The sequence below is a fragment of the Mesocricetus auratus genome, unplaced genomic scaffold (assembly GCF_017639785.1).
Source record: "Mesocricetus auratus isolate SY011 unplaced genomic scaffold, BCM_Maur_2.0 Super-Scaffold_100046, whole genome shotgun sequence".
NCBI classification, from domain to species: domain Eukaryota; kingdom Metazoa; phylum Chordata; class Mammalia; order Rodentia; family Cricetidae; genus Mesocricetus; species Mesocricetus auratus.
Window position 1 is genome coordinate 2,001,148 of NW_024429223.1, and position 18,230 is coordinate 2,019,377.

The following is an 18,230-nucleotide window of genomic DNA, read 5'->3' on the forward strand; positions in this document are numbered from 1 at the left end:
GGGGGAGACCCAGGACCCTACGAGTTGCTAGTAGTTTGGATCAAAGTGTCAGGGCCGCCCAGTAGCTGTAGAGGCAGAGCCTGTGGCTCAAAACCGGACTCTACAGGTACCAGCAAATGGGGAGACACAAAGAAGCCACTTAGACCTCCCAGACTCGAGCACTCCCGTTCTTCAAACATCAGGGACCCTCAGCTTTCCGAGACAGCTACAACATTTGAGTCCTACAGTGTGGGTGGGGAAGGGGATGAATTTCCTTTCTAGTAAGCTCCCAAATCCAGACGGCTGCTGGCTTCACGAGGCGCCTCCATGAGGCTATAGAGCAGTAACAGTTGCTGGAGAGAGGAGAGGAGACTCTCCGGTCAGCCATGCTGCCTCCAAGCCTTTAGGACAATCTAGGCATGGACTTTTGTGGGACACCACCCGTTCTGGGGTGGGCTATTCAGCGATGCAGTTGTCTTGGAGTAACTAATCATGGTCAAGCCCTGGATTCACTGAGCTGAGTCAGATGGTTGTATGTGTCCTGGGTGCAGTATTTGGGGTGAATAGACGTTCCCCACCAAACAGCCCTTTCCTCAGGGGACTTATCCCTGCTCACAACAGCTCCGTCTTCCTCGAGGGGTTCAGTACACAGCTTATTTGTTTGGGAAGGTGAAGGCTCGAAGTTCAGTGTGCTGGTGAGGGACAGCAGGGCAGCCAACACACACCTGTGAGATGCTGTGGTCCCCCACCTCTGTATAAGCCTCAATCAACGCGGCTTGATGGGAAAGTCTGTCTTGCTGCCAGTTCTCTGTATCTCTTGTTCCACCATTCCAGGGTCCCATGGGCTCGACCCCCCTCCCATGCCCTGCTGGTCAGGGTAGTTTGTGGAGGTGATGGAGAGCCTTAGTGGATGAACCAAAGCACTGGGGCAGGGGGCGGGCTTTGAGTGTGTCCCACTTCCTGCTCTTTCTCTCTGATGCCTGTGTGTGGATAAAAATGTGACCAGCCAACTTCCTGTTCCTGCCAAGTCTCTCCTATCAGGATGAACTCTCTACTGGACCCATAAGACAAAATAAGCCTTTTCTTGGGGGCTGGAGAGATGGCTCGGGAGTTAAGAGCACTCACTGCTCATCTAGAAGACCTGGGTTCAATTCCCGGCACCCACATCACAGCTCACTGCTGTCTGTTAACTCCAGTTCTTCTGACTCTGCAGGTCCCGGGCACGGTATATTCATACGCATGCAAAACACACACACACACACATGAAATGAAGATAAATAAATCTTTAAACACAAATTAAAAAAAAATAAACCCTTTCTTCCCTTGCTTGTGGCTATGAGATTTTCTCACAGTGACAGAAACGTAATTGCCAAAGTTGGTTTTGTCCAGTATTTTTTGCAGCCATGAGGAAAATAACTGATACAACCCCCTTTCCTCCAAAGGATGGGTCTAGACTGGCATTTGGCATTAGGACATTTATTACATGTCCCTTTTGTACAGGTCCCAGGGCCAGGTAGGGGGACAGTAGACAGGGAAAGGGATCGCAATAAATAACACGGACAGACAGAAAGCCCCTCTAAACAGCTGAGGTTAAATGGAAGGCAATGTGGGCGTGGCGTGTTGTCAAGGAGGAGCAGCTGGGAAGGACGGGAGGCCGGGGGGGCCCCCAGGACCTCACCATCTCCTGCCCTGCGCCCCTCCCTGCCCTCACCCTGCCACCTTCAGGAGGGAGGGAGCCCACAGCCCGTGGGGCCAGCGAGGGCCCTGCTGGGGGGTGAGCCGCAGGGCCAGCCCCAGCCTCGTCACTTGACTCGGATTTCGGCGTACTCAGCCAGCTCCTCTGTCAGAGTGTAGCTGTCCTTGGTGGGTTCTTTTCCCAGGTCTGAGTGGGAATAACTGAGGTCCAGCTCCGGGGGCTCCCCCCGAAGGCCCAGCAGCCTCCTCTCAGATCCCAGGCGCCTCTTGCTCTGTGGAGGGGAGAAAGACGACTGTCAGCGGGATCCTCTGTGACTTCGCCATGCAAAGGCTGGGGTGCTGGCACCCCTTCCTCGGGGGCCACCAGCTCAGGGAGCTCCACAGTCACTGAGCCCCATTCTCCGGGGTCGGGGGGGGCTTTGCAAGATAACACTGCTATCTTCTAGTTGCTCACCTTGGCATTCGCCTAGGAATTCCAGGCTCCAGGAAGCCCTCTTTGAGAAAGCAACCTTAGGGTGCAGCATTTAACCCAGAACACCTCGCTGGATTAAATCTTGGTTGCGCCACCCTTTTGGAAAGGTTGCAAGCGCCTTTGGGTATGGGGCGGGGCCACTCTCCTCACTTGGAGAGATTGAGTTTATTCTAGGGGCGTGACTCTCCCCTTCCCCCACTGTCTACTCCTGACTCCTGCGCCACAGCATTTGGACACACAATAGGACAACGGCCACAGACAGCAAAAAAGGGCTTCAGCGAAGGGACAGAAGGGACAAGGCCAGGGTTGCTGAGCGAGGCTGGGATTGACCAAAGGGTACCACGGACGTCTGACTGGGACACACACACATGCACCCCAACCCCGAGGCCCAGCTAGGGCCTGGAGGCTGGCACACTGAGGCCCCCGGGACCTACCTCCTGGGGCTCTCAGTGACATTCCCGGGTAGAGACCTCTCTGGACTATTGAAGAAGGAAATGCAGTCACAGGCACAGGCAGGGAGGGCGGGGCTACCCAGGCCCCACCCGCCCCAGCCCACTGGAGCCTCCAAGGTACCTTCTCCCCAAACACCAGCCCAATCCAGCCCTCCCAAGGCCCTCCCATGAGACTGGCCTCCCTTCCGCCCTGGTTGCCACATTCCCTGGCTAGCCAGGAGCCACAGGCAGGGAGGGGTGCGGCCCTCACCTCATACTTATCTGGGGCCCCAGAGATTCGGAATTCGGGGCTGTACAGGACATGAGGGTTGTCTCCCCCAGAGAAGCTGGGGCTCTCTGTGACGTTCTTTCTGCAGGGAGACATGACATGTCAGTTCTATTGGGGACTCCTGGGTCACCCTCTCCTCATACCGCAGTGGCTCCCTCCCTTGCCTGCTTCCAGGCCTTCTGTGCTTGCTGACAGGGGAAGGCTGCAGCATAGAACTCAGACAAACATGTCCCCAGGGAGACACATTCTTGGTACAGCCTGCGCATACAGAACCACCCGGGTTAGCTCGCCCAGCCTCTCAGAGTCTGCCACCACCCTGCTTGGAGTCTCCACATCCCCAGACCAGCCTGGTGGGCACTCACTTCCTGCGGGTCTGGGTTATGTAGCACACAATGGCAATCAGGATGGCGAAGGCGACCACGGCACCCACCGGCCCGATTTTGGCCCACATCAGCCGGTCTAGGGACAGAGAAGGGGCAGGAACCCTCAGGGCTATTGGTAAGCCTGAGGACACCCCAGGGAGTCAGAACTCAAAATGTTAGGCAGCCTCTGCTCAACAGTTACAGAATTAGCTTTTTCAGTACTGGAGTTTGAACTCCAGGAACTCCCAAGTACTAAGCAAATGCTTGATCCCTGGGCTCCAGCCCCTCACTGGGGGATTCTAGGCAGGGGCTCTACCACTGAGCCACACCCCAGCCCCTCACTGGGGGATTCTAGGCAGGGGCTCTACCACTGAGCCACACCCCCAACCCCTCACTGGGGGATTCTAAGCAGGGGCTCCAGCACTGAGCTACTTACAGTCTTAGTAAATTGTCTATGCAGTCTTAGAACTCATAATTCTTTGACTCGGCCTCCCAATAGCTGGGATGACGAGTCTGGATAACATGTTTTGCTGTTTCATCAGTCTACAAAGCTGGTCCATCAGCAGGAGTAGGGGGTGGGGTGGATCCAAGAGCTCCCCATGGCTCCCACCCCCAGATCATGTCACTCACGTGCTCCCTGGAAGGGCAGCTCTAGGCTCTGGGTGCCATAGAGGTTCCTGGAGGTGCAGATGACCCGGGGTGGGGCCTGGGCCTGCCCCCGTAGTGTGAGGATGCTGGTGAGCAGAAGGCCGCTGCGCTCGGAGTACACAAACTCCCTCTCTGTCTCATTCACAGTCACATTTCGGGACGGCAGCTCAAAGGCCACCGAGGGTTCCGGGTTGGATTTCACCACACACAGGCACTGCACTGTGTCTCTGGCCGCGGCACAGTGTGACTCCAGAAGGATTATGGGAGCAACTGCAAGATTAAAACCAACACTAAGGGTGAGAAGGCCAGGGTGCCCAGAGGTGGGCAAGCTAGCTCTGTGTGGGTCCTGGCCTAGAACTACATGGACTACCAACCACTCTGTAACCCCGCCCACTGCATGCTGTCCGTTCCGACTGAACACAGCCCAGCAACAACCGGGACTTCACAGGCCCTGGCAAAATGGTTAGATCCTCCCCAAACACTGAAATACACTAGCCAGCACTGGGTATGATCGTGTATGCCTGCCTTTAATCCCAGCACTCAGGAGGCAGAGACAGGTGGGTCTCTGTGAGTTCGAGGTCAGCCTGGTCTACTTAGGGAGTTCCAGGCCAGCCAGGGCTACACAGTGAGACCCTGTCTCAAACAAACAAATTCACCAGCCTACACCAGCATCCACATTGTCTTACACTGTGTTCAATGGCAGTCACAGGGAGACGGGGGAGAGAGAGAGAGAGAGAGAGAGAGAGAGAGAGAGAGAGAGAGAGAGAGAGAGAGAGAGAGAGAGAGAGAGAGAGAGAGAGAGACCTGAGTTCAAAATGACAGGCACTCGTTTCTCACTCTTCACATGATGGGGACACCACCGTGCCCCATGCACACTACTTCTCGTAATAGACACCTCACGTGGCCCACCATGACATCCAAGGATTCTTTCTTTGGCATCCTGACCCATATCAGCCCAGCTGTTTGGGACATGCCCTGTGAGACTCTCCTGCCTCTGCCTTTGAGGTGACCCCAGCCTTGCTCTGGGGATGAAACAGCTGTGTTCTCTGCCTTTGAGGTGACCCCAGCCTTGCTCTGGGGACGAAACAGCTGTGTTCTCTGCCTTTGAGGTGACCCCAGCCTTGCTCTGGGGACGAAACAGCTGTGTTCTCCCTCCTGCGCCATCTCTAACTTCGGCCCTCGCCTCTCGTCGTGGTTGGGTGACGTTTTCCAAAAGGGACCTGTGGCTTTTGGTCATTTGACCCATCCGAGCTAAAGTCTCCTTTGGAGGTTTCCTTTCCTCTCCCCTGACCCTGGTGATGCCCCCCAACTCTCTTCCTTCCCGGAGACTCCTTGAATCCTGATTCCCATCTTCATTATCACCACATCCACCTAGCTTCCATAGCTTTGATTACACACGCAGTCTAGGGTGGGTTTTTTCTTTCATTTGTCCAGAAAAGCAGTTATACTAGAACACGGAGGGATGCTTTCTGTTTGTTTTTGTTTTGAGACAGGCGTGTTAAGGAACTCTCTGAACAGCCTGGAGCTCTCTGTGGTTCTGTTTCCCGCATGCTGGGATTGACAGGCTTGAGTCATCATGCCCAGCTAAGTGTGTGTGTGTGTGTGTGTGTGTGTGTGTGTGTGTGTGTGTGTGTGTGTGTAAGGGGGAGAGCACGAAAGAGAGAGCTGTGCATATGTATGTGCAGTTGTACATATATGCATGTGTGGACACCAGAGAGTGATGTTATGTCTTTGGAGCTTTGGAGGCTGTCCTGGAACTTGCTCTGTAGACCAGGCTGGCCTCGAACTCACAGAGATCCGCCTGCCTCTGCCTCCCGCGTGCTGGGATTAAAGGAGTGCGCCACCAACGCCCGGCTCTCCACTTATTGTTTTGAGACAAGGTCTCTCACTAATTCTAGAGTCCACCAACTGGTTGGCCACCAAGTCCCTGGCATCCTCCTGTCTCTGCTCCCAGTACTAGGATTGCAGGTGCCTGCCATCATCGCATGTGGTTTTCTTTTTTTTTTTTTCTTTTAGCATGGGGTCATGTGATTTGAACTCAGGTCCTCACACTTGTACAGAAAGCATGTAACACACGAGCCATCTCCCTAGCCCGCCTTTAAACTGTGTTCATCTATCATAAACTATGTGACCTCTCTCTGCTGGTTCTAGACCAAGTGCTGGTACTGAGTAACTTCCGACCCAAATCTGCTCACATGGGCAGAAGACCACCACCTCACTGACCCTGCCCATCCCCAGGCCCAGAGGACAGTGCCAGTAATGGTGATTGGCAGAAAGTCTCAGGAGCAGACAAATCTACCCCGGGGATGGGTAAACTCCAGTTGGAGCCTCGATGCCTATGTCTCTGAGTCTGCAGGGTTAAAACCAATAGGGCCCATGTACACTCAGCTCAGCCCAGAGGACATGACAGATCTGAACTAAAAGAGAATTCTAGAACATTTCTGAAACACAGGACATCACAGCCCACACGCTGGTGACAAGTGCCCACTCCAGATGCTAGAGTGCTGGGACCCTAACTGAGTGTGTGTATATCTTTTTGGCTTCTCAGAAGTTTCAGAAGAACTGCGGAACCCTTTGGCGTGATTCAAACAATGAAGTTTTGGAGTACCTGGCTTTAACATCCCAACTCTGCCATCTACTGGCTGAGTGTGGCCAGTGAACCTTCAAGATAGGTAAATAAAGGTCGGGGGGGGGGGGGCTTTGGTTTGGGGTTTCTTTTTTGAGAAAGCCCTGGGTACCCAGGTGTGGTAGTGTTAATGGTCAACACTGGAATTACATGGGAAGGGGGGGTCTCAGTGAGGAGTTGTGTAGAGTAGGCTTGCCTGTGGGCATGGCCGTGAGGGATTTTTCTTAATTGAGTTTGCTGAAGGAAGACCCACTCTGGAAGCGAGCAACATCAGTCTATGGGGTCATCGGTCCCCTGACACACACTGAACGAAAAGGAGAGAGAGAGCTGAGCTTGGCATTAATTCATGCTCTATGCTCTTGACTGTGGTTGTGACGTGACCAGCGCCTTCAGGTTCCTGGTAACGTGACGTCCCCGTAATGACAGGCTGTAGCCTGGAAACGTGAGCTAGTTAACCTGTCTCCCCTATCAACACCAAAGAAAATGAAGATGCCCAGGCTGGCCTTAGGCTCTCTAGGTAGCCAAGGGCAACTTCTGAGTCTTCTGCCTCCTCCTCCTGACTGCTGGCATTTGGGAGGAGGGGTGGGGTGGGGGGCATGCCAACACTCTGCAATGCTGTGGATGGAAGTTGGGGCTTCATACACGCTAGCTAAGCACTCTACCAAGTGGGCTACATTCCCAGTCCCTGGAGAAGGGGAGGTGCTGTTAGCTCACAAGAGGCTATGGGGCTCCAAAGCCCGGTGAATGGTGAATGAATGAGCATGTATGAAATGCTTAGCATCCCAGCCAAATGCTTACATCTGTATACATAAAGCATCTAGCAGAGGAAGCACACAGAGCTTTGATGGCAGTGACAAGCACCCAGGCTTGAGTCCCAAAGAAAAGCCAATGGAATGAGACGACGATATCTAAGGGCTGGAGTGATGGCTCAGCTATTAAAGGCTAGGCTCACCAAAAAATATAAGAATGCATAGGACACATTCCTTTCACCCTCATGGCCATCTTAATTGTGAGGTGCTTTTGTCAGCTCCTTTTGTAGAAGAAGGAGCTGGGACTGGGTATGTGGCTCAGGAGTAGAGTACCTGCCTAGAATCTCCCAGTGAGGGGCTGGGGTGTGGCTCAGTGGTAGAGCCCCTGCCTAGAATCCCCCAATGAGGGTCTGGGGGTGTGGCTCAGTGGTAGAGCCCCTGCCTAGAATTCCCCAGTGAGGGTTTGGGGCGTGGCTCTGTGGTAGAGACCCTGCCTAACACCCACAAGGTTTCATCCTCAGCCCTGTAAGAAGTGCCGTTTAGAGACCTTAGAGACCGGTACTAAAAGTCAGGCAAAGGTGAGAGAGAAGCCTAGCGACCTGTAAACAAGGAGGTAGCACTCTTTGCTGGGAAATTCTTGGAGAACTGGAGAGAGAGGAGTCAAAACTGAGACTCCTGGGGGCTGGAGAGATGGCTCAGAGGTTAAGAGCACCTACTGCACTTCCAGGGGTCCTGAGTTCAATTCCCAGCAACCACATGGTGTCTCACAACCATCTACAATTCAATCTGGTGCCCTCTTCTGGCATGCAGGCATAGGCAGAACACTGCAAATGTAATAAATAAATCTTAAAAAAAAAAAACTGAGACTCCTGTAGTGAACCCAGACGTAGGGGGGGACAGAGTGGAGGGAGTCGTTCACAGAGAGGTTGGGCCAGGTGCTAAAGTGGCAGTGTAATAATTACTTTCCCTCCCAAGACATTAGCTTTGCATCCCCCTGACTGTGCTGAGTCTGCTCATCAGCAATGGCGGCCCCTTGCTCCCACATCCCACCTCACGAGAGCACATCGCTACGGCTCAGTCAGTGCATGAGCTCAGGGTGGTCAACCCCATGTAACGCAGAATGGAGCCAGAGGGTCTGATTCTCAAACTCCGCTATTTCTTAGCTGCGTTAGCTGCGTGGCTTTGGGCAAGCGTCCTAATCTCTCTGGGCCTCAGCTTCCTTCTCTATGAAGTGGGCACTGATGTCATGAAGATGAAATGGGACCCTGCATACAACACACCCATCAGTGTCTGGTGCCCAGCAATGCTTTCCAGGAGACAATACCAGAGTGGCCACTTTAAAGGTATAGAGGGACGGTGACCAGAGGGTCCTGAACCCCCTTGGTCAAAAGCTCCCCCAGTTCCCAGGATGCCGTTAGCATGGGTTCAGCTTCCCCCATCCTTATCAGGGGGCAGGGACGGTCAAAGCAGGCCCCAGCTGGGATGCGTGGGTGCCTCCCAGTCACCCAGCTGTCCCCCACTGAGCCCTATGGTGGAAGCCGAGGGGAGGGGCACTCACACTCCACAGACAGGTTGAAGGCGGTGGCTCTCTGGCCATACTGGTTCTCAGCCACACACCAGTACTCCCCGTCATCCTCGGGCGTCACTGCGGGGAGCTCCAGCTGCAGCTGGCTCTCATAGATGACCGTGGCCAGGATCTGCTTCTCCTTGAAGATGGTGAGGATGGGGTCCGGGTTGCTCTGCGTGGAGCACAGGATGGAGACAGTCTCCCCCTCCACGGCCACCACCGTTCCATTCACTGTGGGCTTCCAAGGCGCGTCTGGGGCAAGACAAAGTGTCAGAACCCACGAGAACTGCTCCATCTGCTGGCCAGTTCCCACCATCAAACTCGACAGCTGACACCTCATATCTACAGCATCCAGTCCTGGCTGTCTTACTTACGTGAACTGTCATTCCGTAGGAAAGACAGTCCGTCCTTTTTTTTTAATGTTGTTTGTTTATTTGTTCATTTGCTTTTTGAGACAGGCTCTTGCCATGTAACCCTAGCTGGCCTTTTGCCTCACTATACAGTCCAGGCTGGCCTTGAACTTGTGGCAATCCTCCTGCCTCAGCCTCCTGAATGCTGGAATCACATCTGTGGCCTGGGAGCTTGGCTTTGGATGCCAGCACTACCTACCCCTTCCCAGCTGTGCAGACTCTAGTCTTAACCCCGGGACTCGCTTTTCCCATTTGAAAAAAAAAAAAACGAGCTTAATAGTCCCAGCTTCACAGAATAGAGGTGATCATCCAGTTTGGGCTGAAACCCATACAGGTAAGTGACAGGCACTGTTCTAGCTGAGCAAGGCCCTACGGGAAGGTGCTGTGTAAGGAAATAAAATACATTTTTAGCCCGAGGATTTGTGCTTAGAAAACAAAAGCTTAGGGAGGAGGCACCAAGTGGTCACAGCTCTAAGTAGGATGGGGAAGGAAGGCTTGGGGGAGCCTTGAGCGAGCAAGCGGAGCGGAGCGGAGCGGGCGGCGTAGGGGATGCAGAGAGCATGTGTGTGAAGCCGTCAGGAAGAGCTGAGTGAACGCTGGCTGTGACTGTCTTTATTATCCCCAGCCCTGGGCACTTTGCCTCAATACATATTTGTGAATGAATGAATGCATGCATGCATGCATGAATGGCCTGTGCTTGATTCTCAGTTAAGTTTCCCACTCTGGCAGCGTCCCTCTCCGATCACAACCAGGTCTGTGTAACGGGCTGATTGATGCCTTGGGGTCTCCTCAGCCCTCCCATCAAACTACAATGGGTGCCAGCGGGATGGCTCAGATGAATGAGATGAATCCCTGGGAGCCACATGGTAGCAAGTCAGAAATGAACCTCCACACAGCATCCTGACACGTACAAGACACACACACACACACACACACACACACACACACGCACACACACGCACACACACATAAAAATTAAATAAATGTTAAAAAACCTTAGCCACGACTGTCCTCATTTTAAAATGTAAATAAGTTCCCGATGTTTAAGGCTGGCCCTCTGAGTGAAGCCTTTCCTATGTCTGTTCCCAGCAGGGGTGCACCCCGGGTGGGGGTTACTCACACATGACGCTCAGCTCCACCGTGCGGTTGTCCTGGCCATAGGCGTTCTCTGCCAGGCAAGCATAGACGCCGTCCTCCGCTGGAGTTACTTCCTCCAGATCCAAGTACAGACTCTCAGCCACTGCCTCCCTCAACACCATCCCGTCCCGCATCCAAGTCAGCAGCGGCGGGGGGTTGCTGTCAGCCCCACAGAGCAGGCTGACGTAGGAGCCCTCGATGGCTTCCACGGAGGAATTCATCTCCACAATCACTGGGGGGTCTGAGGCCCGGGATAAGGCAGAAGGCCAGAGTCAGGTCCAGACCCGGTCCACCGGCCCAGGTCCCGCCCCCAAGTCCCACCTTATAGGCCCCCTCCTCTGGGTCCTACCCCTCCAGGACTCACAAACCAGACCTAACTCCATCCGAGGCCCCCAGCCTGCTCAAACAGCCTAGGTTCCCCACTACAAGCCCCACCATCCAGGTACCACCCACCAGACAGGTCCACCCCGATACACCGCCCACCAATAAGCCACGCCCCAGATCCCACCCATCCAAGCTCTGCCCCTAGACTCCCTACCCGGTCTCTCTCTCCCAGGCCCCGCCCCTGCCCCAACCCGCACCCAGGCTCACACTTGACATCCAGGCTGGCATAGCCCTCGAACTGCAAGGTGGTATTGGGGAAGGCGGCCTGGCAGCCCAAACGGTGGCCGTTGGCCTCTCTGGTGGGCACGAAGTGTAGCAGCGACACCTGCACCCAGGTGCCTTCATCCTCCCGCAGCCGACCCAGCACAGCGGGCTCCCCGAGCCCCTCGTGGCCCAGCCAGCTCAGCTCTGGGCGCAGCTCTGGGCAGTTGTCCGGCACCATGCAGCTGATCTCCACCTCTCTTCCTGCCACCACCTCCGGGGGCACCGCAATGTTGGGGGTGTCTGTGTATGGAGCGGAGAAAAAGGAAGGTTCCGGAAGCAGTCTCCGGCCGTGGTCATGCTCACCTGGCTGATCCAGCTCCACTCCTGGGACTTGAAGCCCGGAGTCCCACAGCTACACCCTTCCCTGGTGTTGGTCCCCTCCCCGACCCACACCACCCTGTCCCTCAGCACTTCGCAGAGCGAGCGTATCGGGACACTAGAATAAAGCGACAAGGGTATTGAGAGGATGCTTTTTTTTTTTTTTTTTTTTTTTTTTGGTTTTTCGAGACAGGGTTTCTCTGTGGCTTTGGAGGCTGTCCTGGAACTCGCTCTGTAGACCAGGCTGGCCTCGAACTCACAGAGATCCGCCTGCCTCTGCCTCCCGAGTGCTGGGATTAAAGGCGTGCGCCACTAACGCCCAGCGAGAGGATGCTATTGCTGTGCTCACTTCGCGCATGAAGATGGCAAGGCCACAGCTATGGCAGCATAAAACTGGGCTTCAGACTTTTGTCCCCTGCTTCTGTGGGCATCTGTGAATTCCATTTCATTGGGTTCCTCTCTGGTCCCCTACCTGAGCTGCTGGATGGGGGGGGCAGCTGGCAGGGGGTGGTGTGTGTGTATGAGTATGTGATGTTGTCCTGGTTGGTTTTGGGTCACCCTGAGTCAGCTGGGAGCAGGAATCCCAACTGAGAAAACGGCTCTGTCGTACGGGCCTACGGCACACGTCTGTGAAGCATTTTTCTTGGTTAATGATTGATGCGGGAGAGTTATGGCGTGGTGGGCAGCGCCATCTTTGGGCAAGTGGTCCCGGATGGCTTGAGAAAAGCTGTTGCGTGTCAGACCGCGGAGCGAGCCAGTAAGCCGCTCTCCTCCGTGGTCTCGGCTTCAGGCTCCGCCTCCAGGAGGCCTCCTGCAGTGGTGGACTCTGACCTGAGCGTTAACTGTAATACTCTCTACCCTCCCGTGTCGCTTTTGGCTGCTGTGTGTAGTCACAGCAATAGAAAGCAACACGGAGACAGGGATACTGTAGGGGTGGGGAGCTGGCATGTTGTGTGGGCGCATGTGCGTGGCTTGGGGGTGTGTCACAGGTATCTCTGGTGTGCTGCGTGTGCGGCACGGTCTCTTTCTGTGTTAGGGCTGTCGTCTGGCTTACCCACAAAGACCAGATGCTGCTGGAAACCTAACCTAAGATCTCTCCAGTTAGGGAAGCCTCTCATAAACCAGGCAGCAGGAGTCCCAGGCAGGGGACTCTATTCTAATTGCCAAACCTGGCCATAACTACCTGCAGATATTTTCCCCCTATTTCTTTCCCTCCCCCACCCGGACAACACAGTTTCGAAGGTTGGCTCTTGGACCTAGTCAACACTCTATCTGTGTTGTATGACTTGGGGGCAAGCACCGTTATCCATTTGGGGATCCTGCCCCCCCCCGACCCGCCGTATCAGGAATAGAACCATTCAAGGCAAGTACAAGAATCCGGCTGTTACCTGAGACCTCCAGTGCTGGTTTCTATGGCAAACAGTGTGCTGAGAGTCATGCTCCTGCATCCACCAGCCAGAGCTTAAATGCGGTGCTGCAAACCCCTCCCAGCCTTAAAACCAGGCATCCAGCACCATGCATGCTGTTCTTAGCCCCTGCTTCGCATGCAGAAGCTAAGGCCCAGAAAACTTAATCAAACTGCCTAAAGTCACCCAGCTGAAGCAGGCATCTAGATACCTCACCCCTGACCCCAGGTCCCCTCTGTCTTTGGCTCTAGATGTCTCTAGAAGGCTAAGAACAGCGTCAGAGGGCAGTCAGACTACTCAGGGCCTGATTTGCTTATGTCTGTCATCCAAGTGACCTGCGTGGGCCGCGCTGGGGTTTGTATCCAGCTAAACTGACCTCTTGTGGGTCTGTCATGTGGGTGTCACAGGGGCTGAGGACCCCCACCTGCTCCTCCCTCTCCTACCGGCTTTGCCGCAGCCCCTCAGAGCCCACCCACGCTTGGGGGACCGACTCACTGATGACGTCCAGGACGCTGTGCTCCGAGAAGGTGTACTGGTTGTAGCCACCCAGGTCCCCTCGGAAATAGTATTTGCCCCCCAGCTCGGGGCTGAGTGTGTTGAGAAGCAAGGTGCAGTTCCGGAGGCCCAGGTCTCCCAGCAGGCGGCTGCGACCCTGGAAGCTCTCGTGGACCACTTGTGTCCGGGACTTGAAGACCACCGGCGGGTAGTTCTTGGGGTAGGGGCTATTGAAGTACCAGACGCCGTGTACCACAGCTGGCCGGAGCTCATCCGGAAAGTCGAAGCGGCACGGGATGGAGACGCATGTGCCCTCGAAGGCTGAGATGGACGAGGGCATCCAGGCTCCCCAGTGGCCTCCCCGAGAAGCTGTAGGTGGGTGGAGGGAGCGCAGAAGCTGAGCCGCAGGGTCCACCCCATTATCTCCAACAGTTCCTACCAGGCGGGGGTGTTGGGGCTGGGACACTCCCCCCCCCCATGCATTACCTGAGATCATTATCCAAAACAGAGGCAGTGTGGTGAGGATTATCATCTTGTCCAGCAAGTGAGTGAGCTAGGGCTGTGGAGGGACAAGGGTGAACTTTGTTATTGTTTATTGTTTGTTTGTTTGTTTGTTTGTTTTCCAAGACAGGGCTTCTCCTGGAACTCACGCTGTAGACCAGGCTGGCCTCTAACTGAGACCTGCCCGCCTCTGCCTCCTGAGTGCTAAGCGTCAGTTTGAAAAAGGTCACAGGAGCCGGGCGGTGGTGGCCCACGCCTTTAATCCCAGCACTCGGGAGGCAGAGGCAGGTGGATCTCTGTGAGTTCGAGGCCGGGCTGGACTGACAGCCTCCAAAACAATACAGAGAAACCCTGTCTCGTAAAACCAAAAAAAAAAAAAAAAAAAAAAAAAAAGAAAGAAAGAAAAAAAGAAAAAAAGAAGGAAAGAAAAGGGTCACAGGAGGGGCACCCTAGACCAACATTATCTGACGTTGTCATTTGTAAATGCCAGGTATCAGCGTCTCATTCTGCTACCTAGAGCCGGATGTCACAAGACAGGCACAACTCCCAGGCTTGAACCCAGTCACCGGGGAAGTTAACCAAGCTGCCTAAAGTTACCCAGCCCAAGCAGGGGCCCAGGCACCTCATTCCTGACCCCAATTCTCCTTTGCCTTTAGCCCCTGATGTCTCTGGAATAATAGGAACAACTGTTCAGCTGGGTCATTTAGGGTTCTGTTTGTCTCACGTCTGGCATTCTCGTAGCTCAAGTGGGCACTGGGGTTACAACTCCGGTGCCTTTGAGGTAGGTACAATTACAGGCCACATCTATAAAGTCCGGAGGGGTCACATCTAAAGCTTGCCCGAGCTAACACAGTTTGGTCTGCAGACTTGGCAGCCACGCTGCGCTGTCCCTGGGTGGCAGTGGCGGGTTAATAATGACCTAAGCACCATTGTCCTGCTTCTCCACCTCTCGGAGAGTGCCAGGCAAAGACAGAGCCAACACTCCTCCTGTGCCCGGTAAGTGGGTTGTTGGGCTGAAGAAAACACTGGTATTTTATGCCTTACCTCAGTCTCCCTGAGTTGGGAATATCTCCTGATTCCACTTGAAATGCCAGTCAACCTAGAATACAAGTCAGACAGGAGTTAGGGGGTGAAAGCCTCCCTCCTGCTCCTCCACGTGTGTCCATGTTCTCTGGTATCCATGGATACCCAGGATGCTCCCACACAGCCTCAGAGATACTGTACCACAACAACATCCCCCCCTCCTCCAAAAGCTGGGGTGTGGGAGAGCTGTGGGGAGGGAAGGGAGTGGATAGCTCTGGGCTGAGGGGAGCAGCGCGTGGTGAGTGGGGTGAAGGAGCAGATGAGGCCTGGGGGTGGTAAGTCAGGGACCCAGTCCCATCAATGACTGGGTTTCACAACATCAGCATTCCCAGCATGCCTTGTGAATTCCTGCCGCCCTCTCCCACCGCAGCAGGCCCTGGGTGTCCCCACCCTCACCAGAGGCCAGTGACCAATACAAAAGAGCCCTGTTCCCTCGGGGGTGTGGGTGCCTCATCCTAGGGACCTCCTGGGGGGGTAGGTGGGGCATGAGTGAGAACTTGGTCCTCCTGGCTGGGCTCTGCAAGGGGCCAGGAAGAGCCAGAGGTGATGGCCCCTTGGTCCGCTCGTCGCTCTGTGGGTCGCCTGGGACCGGAGCCAGGATTTTGAAGCGGCTGCTTTCTCCAGCCTCGACTGCCCCCTCTTCCCACAGATGCATGCCCAGAAGCTTGCAAACGCTAGTAGGAAGCCCGGCAGCCAGCAAGGACAGACTCACACAAGGGAGACTGGGAGACTCGTGAGGACACACCCCTGCCCTGAGGCCCCCGTTTCTACGGGGGAGCATCCACAATGCACACACAGGCAATGCACAGACCACCCGACTGCCCTGGGTAGTCATGGCTCTGGCTGTCACGCTCACGGGTCCCAAGGACCTGCTCACGCACTGAAGGGTGACTACGGAGTCTCCACCCAGACACATCTATGGGCACGGGGCAGCTGTGGCTGGAAGGACCTGGAGATGCCCAGAGGGGAGAGCCGACCAGTTCAGTGTAAGCAGATGGGTGATACAGGCGGGCACACTAGCCTCCTTTGCTCGGGCAAGCTGTGGTCTTGGGTGGGGGCCCAAGCCGTCCTCAGCTAGGATGCTGAATTGAAGTTTTTCTAAAGAATCACAATGCATATATGTATATATGAATATATCAGATCTGTGGTGCTAAATTTCCATTGGAGAAGCCAGGCATGGTGACGGCACACCTGTCATCCCAGAATGTGGAACGGGAGGCAGGAGGGTCAGGAGTTCAAAACCAGCCTTAGCAAGCTGGAGGTTAGCTTGGGCTATGAGTGGCCCTGTTTCAACAAACAGGCACAGATCCAAAGGAGGGGTGAGGGCAGGAAAAACCACACCTGCAGATCTCGTTAGTAAAGTATGATGAAGAAGAGTTCATGAGCACTAACGCAGATGGTTCCCCGGGGGGAGGCAGACACACACTCGCCCCCCCACGGTGTTCCCAGGTGCTCCCAGCCTGCTGGCCTCGCCCTCTCCCTCACGGTGGCTTCAGGTGTCTGATGCCTCTGCATCCTCTCCTCCCCCTGCCCCAGCCCAGATCACTGTCCCAAACTCTCCCAAATTTGGGAACCTCAGGGGAGCTGGCATGGCAGAAGCTGCCTCCATCATGAGGTGTGTCCATGATTGACGTCCCGTTATCTCTTCGTCTCAAAGCCCTGCTGCTGTCTCCCCTCCGATCCCAATGCTTTCCAAAGCCACCCGCCCGCCCCGTCCCGTTTGAAAGGAGTGACCCTCCGGTTCTCAGTGACGCTCCTCGACTTCCTGGCATACCTGGCCCTCACGTGCCTTGGCTACCAATGCTCCCGACCCCCTGGGGGTGGTTTGCCCCGCCTTCCCCTTCACCCTCTCTGCCTCAGTACTCACTTGGACGGTCTGGCTTCGGTGCCCTCTGCTCCGCTGACCGGGCTCACAGTCTCTTGGCTTCCCAGGGTCTAGGGCCCCCACTTGTCAGCCCCTCCTCTCCCCCTGGGTGCCAGGGGCCGCCTGCCTCCAGGGCCCAGCTCCTCCCTGCCCTCGGGGGAGGGGGGCACAAAGGGGCCCTTGTCACCACAAAGCTGGGACCGGGCAGCCTGACGCCTGGGTCCTACTAGCTCCTTCCTAGAGAAGATGAGGGGTCTGCCCGCCTTGCTCCTCCCCCTTCCTCCATTGATGTGCACCCTAATTCGGGGGCTGGGGAGGTGGGAGTGGCCTCATGTCTCTGAAAGTTGCCAGCTGAAAGGTGAAACGGGTTGTCTTCGAGGAACTGTTGGCAACATTAAATGTGATCTTGGTCCCAAGAGGCCAATACAGAGAGAGAGACGGTTGCCAGGAGGAGACACGCCCTCTCCTTCAGCGGCTCCATCACCTCCACCGCCTTGAGTCAACTGTGTGGGTGCCTCCTCTCCTGGTCTGTTTTCTCATTGACACTTCTTGTCCTCGGCAATGACCTCCTGGTGAGGCAGCCATGCTCCCCTGGTGAGGACAAGGACTGTCTGTGTAGTTCTGATCTCCACCAGTTAAAATATATATTCTGCTAATGCCCCATGACATTTGGGACTCAGAGATGCTTTTCTTCCTTCCTTCCTTCCTTTCCTTCCTTTCCTTCCTTTCCTTCTTTCCTTCTTTCCTTCTTTCCTTCTTTCCTTCTTTCCTTCTTTCCTTCTTTCCTTCCTTCCTTCCTTCCTTCCTTCCTTCTTTCTTTCTTTCTTTCTTTCTTTCTTTCTTTCTTTCTTTCTTTCTTTCTTTCTTTCTTTGAGACAGGGTTTCTCTGTGGCCTTGGATGCTGTCCTGGAACTAGCTCTTGTAGGCCAGGCTGGTCTCAAACTCAGAGATCTTCCTGCCTCTGCATCCCGAGCGCTGGGATTAACGCCTGGCTCTGAGATGCTATTCTTACCCCTCAAGTTCCTGGAGAGCTGTCTCCACCCCATCCTTCCTGACCCCCAGAAGTATGGTGCTTAACGCTGGAGGTGTGACTCCCCCTCCTAAAGGCTGCGTTTACTGATTTGCTTATTTCAGATTGATGTTACGTGAGTGGGTGCTTTGTTATCTGTGCACCACTTGCGTGTCTGATCCTCGTGGAAGTCAGATGAGGCATCAGAACCCCTGGGTCTGAAGTTAGAGATGCTTGTGAGCCTCCATATGGGTGCTGGGACCTGAACCCAGGTCTTCTGCAAGAGCAGCGAGTGCCGATTTTCAGGCTCCTGATTTATGTGTCTATTTAGTGTATGTGTGCAGATTTGCAGGTGTACCTCAGCTGCATGTGGAGCTCAGAGGACAACCTGGGACAACCTGTAGGGATCTACTGTCCCCTTTCATCAGTGAGGATGCAACTCAGGTCCTCAGGCTTAGCAGCAAGCCCCAATACCCACTGAGCAATCTTGCTGGTCCTCTCCTCTTTTTTTTTTGTTACTGGAGGATATATATATCAGGCT

At 54.8% G+C, this 18,230-nt stretch overlaps 1 protein-coding gene across 2 annotated transcripts; it reads right to left on the reverse strand.

The window, feature by feature from the left end:
- Positions 1-1,439: 1,439 nt before the first annotated feature.
- Positions 1,440-16,816, reverse strand: Mag (myelin associated glycoprotein). Of its 2 annotated transcripts, XM_040735489.1 has the most exons (12): positions 16,684-16,816; positions 14,778-14,832; positions 13,719-13,791; positions 13,233-13,601; positions 10,957-11,253; positions 10,349-10,606; positions 8,810-9,070; positions 3,859-4,146; positions 3,229-3,325; positions 2,849-2,948; positions 2,581-2,625; positions 1,809-1,946 (listed from the first exon to the last, which is right to left on the reverse strand). In XM_040735489.1, exons 3-11 carry the CDS (start codon positions 13,762-13,764, stop codon positions 2,593-2,595), a joined length of 1,749 nt encoding a protein of 582 aa, XP_040591423.1. In that variant the 5' UTR covers positions 13,765-13,791; positions 14,778-14,832; positions 16,684-16,816; the 3' UTR covers positions 1,809-1,946; positions 2,581-2,592. The 2 variants fall into 2 exon arrangements, with proteins under 2 accessions (XP_040591422.1, XP_040591423.1); XM_040735488.1 differs by lacking the exon at positions 2,581-2,625 and having other exon boundaries at positions 1,440-1,946.
- Between the last annotated feature and the right edge of the window lie 1,414 nt (positions 16,817-18,230).